Raw genomic sequence first — 7064 nt, 5'->3', positions numbered from 1 at the left:
TAAACTGTAAGATATGCTTTTGGAAAAAATACTTTAAAATTATCAGGTTTGCCAAATACAAACTATATCAAACCTATGAATCTCAGGTTCTTTATTTGTAATACAGTAGAATGAGACTGCAATCTGATCTCTCTCATCTCTAAAATTCTATGTTTCTACACTGAAAACTTATAATTTTAATAAAAGGAAACACTTTCTGGAAGATACAGCCGTAGCTGTTGTCTTTGAACGCGGAACTATTCTTACTGCAAACAACCAGGATACACAGTAAAATTAACAATTACAGGTTTTCAATTACTTTATTTTAGAAAAACAAAGGTTTACAGTTTGTGCCATAGGCAGAGTATCATGACTTCAACAAGTTAGTAATGCAGACTTTCAAAAACCTCTACAGATTAGTCCAAAGTAGAAAATTATTTTTTGCCCACTCTTGGACTCAGACACATTCAGAAAAAATATATATTTATAAAAATAAAATGGCAAGCCTAATCCCACCAATTGATAGTCTTAATATCCCACACTGGTTTATTTGATATCTTAATGCATAAGAATAGTTGCATGATTTTTCCCTGTCCTAACTCCATGTCATATGAAGCAACGATGAAAATATTTGTTACTTTTTGCAACACCAAAATAAAAAGGCCCCAAAGCAAAACACAAAAACAGTCACTAACAAAATCCACTAAACAAAAACAATACTACTAATTTACCTACTCACAGAGACCCTTCCTTAAATCCCCCAGGTATTTGGCATTTTAATGTTATTTCTCAATCAGATACCAGGAAGCAACTATGTGAGAAAGAAAATGAAAATTCTAGGTCTAATACATGTTAAACAAGTTTCAGGTAATAGTAGCTGAGAAAAATACTGACGCACATAATGAAACAAAAAGACTTGTCAGATATAATGCGGTGCACAGGGCACTTGATAAAAACATGCACTTTGTCTCGCTGAAATATCCTTAAATATTATCTGAGCACCAAATTCTGCAAAAGCAAGGATCTAGAAATCTGAATGTAGAAGTTATAAAGAGAACTTCACTGCACTTAAAAGCTCCAACTTCCTGAAGGACCCCATTATTCACATAGAATCATGACAAAATTCATCATGGAATTAGAATGATACCTACGTTCTTCCACTAGATTCACGTATTAAGAGACCTGTCTTTAGGAAGTAATTTTTCATGGAATGAAGCTAACATTCATAGTGATCTCTGATATCACATTGAAGGGAAAAGCACACGAGCAAACAAATTTTAAAATCTGTTTTGTGAGTAGTCTGACAATGTAAATAAACATCTCCCAAAGTAGAAAAAAAAAAAGCAAAATTTTAACACAAAAAGAAAGAAAAATTATTCACTTACAAACCACCTACACATTTTGTTTTCCCAATAGACACACTTTAAAAGCACAAATAAAATATAAGGCAACAGTACAAAGCTGTGAAAAGGGTAGCAGAGAACTGAGGCATTCATTTATAAAGAACATCACAGAATACAAAGGAAGATCACTGGATGTTTGCATTCACACTGAGCTTTACTCTTTTTTTTTTTTTTTTTTCCTATTAAGGTCTTTCATATACAGGTAATGATCAACAAGACAAAAATATGCAGATGACTAACTACAAATATGAAAAAATTCAATGACATTTTCTATAACTATTTCCTCATGTCACTGACTGCTAAGTTTTCACTTCCTTACTAGGCTGAGTTTCAAATGAGGTGTCCGTACACATGTAAGCTTTTCACTACTACAAAACAAGCTTGACTCTTGGGAACACTAAAATTTATCTTCCCAAGAATCACTCATTATTCTTTGGAGAAGAATCTACTTGTTAAATTAACAGCAATTATCTCCGGTTTCCACTTAATAGTATTTCACTCTAGTAGTTCCTGAATTTTGGACTGCATATTTGTTTCATTTCCAAAAAAAAAAAAAGAAATATGGAGTGTCAAACACTAAGAATAGGGATTTAATTATTAAATACTAACAGAGTACATGGATAAAATAAAACAATTACTAGTAATTCCTTGGTAATTAAGATACAAGCGTCCATACAGTCTTGATTAGTATGGCATTAGAAACAACAGAAGGCTGCCCTTGATGACTAAATTGCTAAACAACTTCGTGTCGGGACCATGAATCACATATTTTTTGACCATGAGTTACATATTTTTAAATAAATGTTCAATAAAATTCTTTATAGTGGAAAATTACTCAATGAATAGCCACTCAAATCTTAGTTGCCTAACATAAATTCTAAACTTAGCTAAAATGAAGGCTTCAAAAATAATTTATCTACAATAAACAAACCAAACTGTTACTTTTAAAAAAAAGGGTTTTTAGACATTGCTTTGGATAGAATTCCTGTATTAGTTTACAGAAGATGAGAGGTCACTTGATGAAATGGGTGACAGAACTAAGAAAATGGAGAAGGTAACCGGCTGATCTTTTTTCCACTGGATGTGACTTGTCACTGGACATGCTGATGGCACTCATTATTCATTATGAAACAGACACGGACAGGTCTACAGCATTACATAATAGATGTGTCAATAAACTTTACGTGTCTGTGGGTACAAACATACGTATTCTGGAGTATAAGTTACCATAAAGTTAACACACTGTAAACATAAAAATGATACATACTACTTTTCAAAAAGCAGATTTTTATCAAAGGAAATGTTAGAAGAAATCTCAATATATAAAATAGAAATAAAATACTAGGCTGTTCTGGTTAAAGCAGGGTAGGATTAATAGAGACCCTTCCCAACCTACAATGACAGATGAAATACCCGTTAAGAGTAATCCAAGGAATGGGTTGAAACCTCTACTCTCAGTAAACCCTGTTCATTTTGCGAAAGTCAATCACAAGACTTTTTTTCCCATTATCTAGGTCCATATGAAAATTTTATGATAAAGCAACTGAGTATAAAGTTAAAAAGTAACATTTCTTCTCCTTTAAAAATAACAAAATAAAATCACTATGCTATATAAAACCAGATTATTTTTAAACTCATACTCTTGATACATGGAAAAAGTTATTAGTTCTCCTTAAAGTGCCTAAATTTTAAAGACTTACTTTTCTCCATATAAATATTGTCCAAAATATATGAGGGAAATGAATGGCAGCAGGGGAGGCATTACTTTTTTATATCACACATGTATCTTCTACCTGACTCACCAATTTAAATATTCTGCCCAAGAATCTTAACTTTTTGTCACAGAATATTCAGATAGAGAAACATGCAAATAGAACTGATCTGTTCTAATCACAAATCTCAGGTAAATTTTGATGGAGTGCTCTGTTTGTTTCAGACAAACTGTTCATCTCTTTGCTCCAAACACTTCCCCATGTATGGAGGGACTACTTTAATCCATGCAGTTGATATTAGCAAAATACAAATAACATGTTCTTTTCTGTAAAGACCATGATTAAATGTCTAAATTCAATAAATAGACTCTTTAATAATTTGAAGTCCTATCAAATATTTTATAGTAATCAAGTCTCAATCTTTCTTCTTTTCTAATACATCCTTAGGCTCCTGCACTGTAGGCACTACAGATCCTCTGCTGCTTGGCTCCTGCTGTTCTTTGCTCTCTTCTATCTGTTCTTGGTTTTCATTTTCACTTTTAGACACTTCATATCGTTCTTCTATATAACCTCCATCTGTGTCGGCTGTGTAGATTCCATAGCACATGATACTGATGACACCCAGTGGCAGGCCAAAGAGAAAGCAGCCCATCAGTGGTGAGCTCTTGAATATCGACTGTGGAAAGAGAATTAAAACTCAGTTCCCTTCATATGTAATTCTGATATATAAAGCATGACATGAACTTGAAACCACTATAGATTTCTCTTGTTGCTATTCAACTTGTTCTTAGTTCCAATGAATCAAAGTCAATAATTTCAGCAGTAACTACCACATTAAAGACACTGTTAAGAGATATAATTTCTATACGCACATACATACGCATGTGTGTGTAGAACCAGCTATCAGCAGGAGAAAAAGGCATCAAATATTCTATAGCCTTTCCTAAAGACACTGATTTTTCTCACACTAACCACAAAGGTCTCTTTAAGATGCTTACTACGTGCAACCAGCAGCTTTAGAGTTGTTTCCCGAACTACAGGAATCTGCTTATGGAGAAGGCTGCGTTATTTACCACAAAGAGCGTACACACATATTCTCTTCATGTGACATTTTAAATATTTTTTACTTATCTGGTTAGCAGTAAAGCTTCATTGACTAATTTCCCTCAATTTACATACTGTGTTCATAGGTCCCAGAAAAGTAAGAGTAATTTTAATGAATAGGGTTTTCAACTAGAATATACTGCATGAATTGCAACGATAACTTGAGAACATAAAGTTGAGAAGAAAAAGGTCACTTCGGATTGAGGTAAGAAAAGAAAGTTTCACAGAATAAAGATGTGTTTTAGGTAGGAATTTAAGGATGAGTGAGAAGGAGGCAGGATATGGGACAGGTGAGCACCAGGCAATTTGCATTAGCAAAAGCTAATATTCAAAAACCAATGAGGAAAATACTTCAGATGCACAGAGTATTCTGATGTACACCCCTGGAAAAGGGAAGGAAAGTGACCAAAATCGATTATTTTAGTAATATTAATTGTGTAGTGGAATACAATATAGATTGGAGACTGGGCAAGTGGAAGTATGGAAACCAAGTGAGAGAGAGCAGCAGCTAGACAGAATGTGATTAGGGCCCAATCCATGCTTGTGGCAACAGGAAAATACAACAAACTGAAGGATACTATGCAAGGAAAAAAAAAACAAAGACTCCCAGAATTTACTTCTAACCAATAAATGTTAGCTATATTTTCATGATTGCTTTGGGCCACAATGAATGAAAATGCCCATGTAATAGCTCAAGAAGGACAACAGGAACTAAGTTTAGGGCTCAAACAAATTTAGGAATTCCTTCACTGTCAAGTTGATTGACAGTTAAAGCTGGGAGAGGAAGAACAATTTCTTAAAAGGACTGCAAAGGGGAAAGAGAGGAAAGGGATGCTGAGAAACACTGACTGGAGAGATGGGGCAGGAGCAGGGGAGCAGTGATACTCACAGCAGCATGGAAAGGAGAATATTAAGGAAGGGATGCTTCAAAGAAATCCAGGGGAAATACATCAACTGATCTAATTAGTTTGATAGTGTGAAAGGAAGAGGAAATTAGAATGGCAGAAATAATCAGGTGCGAGGTGACAGTGAAGAAAGTCAAGGAAATATATTTAGAAAGTAAGAGAGACAGGTAATTAGGGGCAGACATGTCAATTCATCTACCACTGTTGATATTCTACTTACATATAACAACTGTGAATAAACACTGGGACAAACAAATGAAAGTAAACACTGTTAGAAAGGATTTGATCCATCACATTTTAATTCCACATTTAAAGTCTTCTATAAAAAGAATAAAAACAAAACAAAACAAAAAAAAAAAAGGAAGGAGAGAAACAGGGAAGAAGGAAAAACATCTGTAAATGATCTTAATTATTTACCAACTAGGGAAAAGTACAGAATTAACAGGGATGTTTACAACTTTAAGATCTAAAATTTTATTTTGACTCCTGCAAAATAAAAAGCGACTTCCCAGCACACATCGTTTTCTTCAAGAAAAATGACCAATTTACAGAAGACAGCACGTAATGGAACTAAAAATTTCCTATTATCTACACTTTCAACAAATCATGGAAATTACTAAGTAAAAAGTTTACACGGTAGGTTGCGGAAATAAAATCTTTTAAGTTATATTATCAAGTTAATTGATTCTGAATTTTAGTTTTAACTTATCAATCATATAATTAGAAACAATTTTCACCTAATGAATATATTTTCTTAAACACTGACTAGTCATATCCTGCAAATTAAAAAGACATATTTTACCTAATCTTTTCAAATTCAGATTTTTAACACAGCTAGACATAAAGAACCTGTATCTTCTTCATTATCAATGACATAAACTGTCACAACTTACCACAATAGTAGATTTGGCATCAAATACTATTCTTTTCAATCTCTGCAAAATGCTATCACCTCCTTGGGCCTTCAAACAAAGGAAAAGAAAATTAAATTACTTAAGTACTATTACTTCATTTATTTGGCGTTACATAACCTTGTAATCGCAGGCCAAATGGTTGACTCCAAAATATTACATAATCACCTGAAAAGGCCATGTGGTAAATATTTACTGTTGTTGTTTTTTGTCTGTTTCATGTCCAGCATTCCTCCTGCCTGCTTCTGTTAATTCACCCTGATTCTACTCTAAAACATTCCTTCTCCTCTATTCATAACCCACGTAGCTTGGCTGAAGCTGACCCACCCCTGAGTACAGCCTAACCAGCTTTTGAGTTTAGCTGGGACTGCAAAACCAGAGCTGCAAGATACCTTTGCTACTGTGCAGGGAGAGGCTCCCTGAGGATGAAAGTGCTGAAAGGAAGAGAGAGAAAAATTCCTGATGAAAATCAATCAAATCCTGTATTCAGCCATATCTGCAACCTGGCTCATTTTTCAAATTTCCAAGCTCTATGAGACGATAAAATCTGTTGTTAAACAGTCTGAGTTGCATTCCACTAACTTAAAAATAAAAGGCTGATTATATAGGTGAGTTTCATTTCAACAAATTATTTTCAAAAATACTCTATTAAGAGCGTTTTTCAAACTTCTTCACCTTGACCGAAAGTAATCTTTGTTATTCGGTGAGCAAATTTTATATAAAGTTTGTGTAAAACTGAAACAGCTCTCAAAAAATAATAATTATATTTCACACACACAAAAAAATGAAGGCTCTTTCTTCTAAATTTTTTTCTAGTCTATTGAATTAAGATGCATGCTGGTCACAACCTGGTTGTGACTTGCAGTGGTTTCATGACTTTCTAATACACGTTGCAATTCACAGTTTGAAAAACACTGCAGTTAAAGTTTATAGGAAAAAAATATAAAATTAAGACTATCCATTCACTTATTTCTGAGAAATATTTTATAGGATTAAGTCTAGAACTCTCTATGGGAGCTTTTACTCTCAATAAATTTCCTCATTTCTTGA

General features: G+C 33.6%; 1 protein-coding gene across 2 annotated transcripts in view; it reads right to left on the bottom strand.

The window, feature by feature from the left end:
* Positions 1-283: 283 nt before the first annotated feature.
* The window catches only part of TMX3 (thioredoxin related transmembrane protein 3), a 41291-nt gene continuing 34510 nt past the window's right edge, over positions 284-7064 (bottom strand). For both annotated transcript variants that reach the window (XM_023224150.1, XM_023224151.1), the window contains 2 exons: positions 5997-6065; positions 284-3770 (listed from right to left, as the gene is read on the bottom strand). In XM_023224150.1, coding sequence (XP_023079918.1) covers positions 3510-3770; positions 5997-6065 — 330 coding nt within the window. In that variant the 3' untranslated portion in view covers positions 284-3509. The remainder of the gene's footprint in view (positions 3771-5996; positions 6066-7064) is intronic.

This window comes from Piliocolobus tephrosceles, chromosome 18 (genome assembly GCF_002776525.5).
Source record: "Piliocolobus tephrosceles isolate RC106 chromosome 18, ASM277652v3, whole genome shotgun sequence".
NCBI classification, from domain to species: domain Eukaryota; kingdom Metazoa; phylum Chordata; class Mammalia; order Primates; family Cercopithecidae; genus Piliocolobus; species Piliocolobus tephrosceles.
Note: the sequence above shows the minus strand (reverse complement) of the source record. Positions and strands in the feature narration are given on the sequence as shown.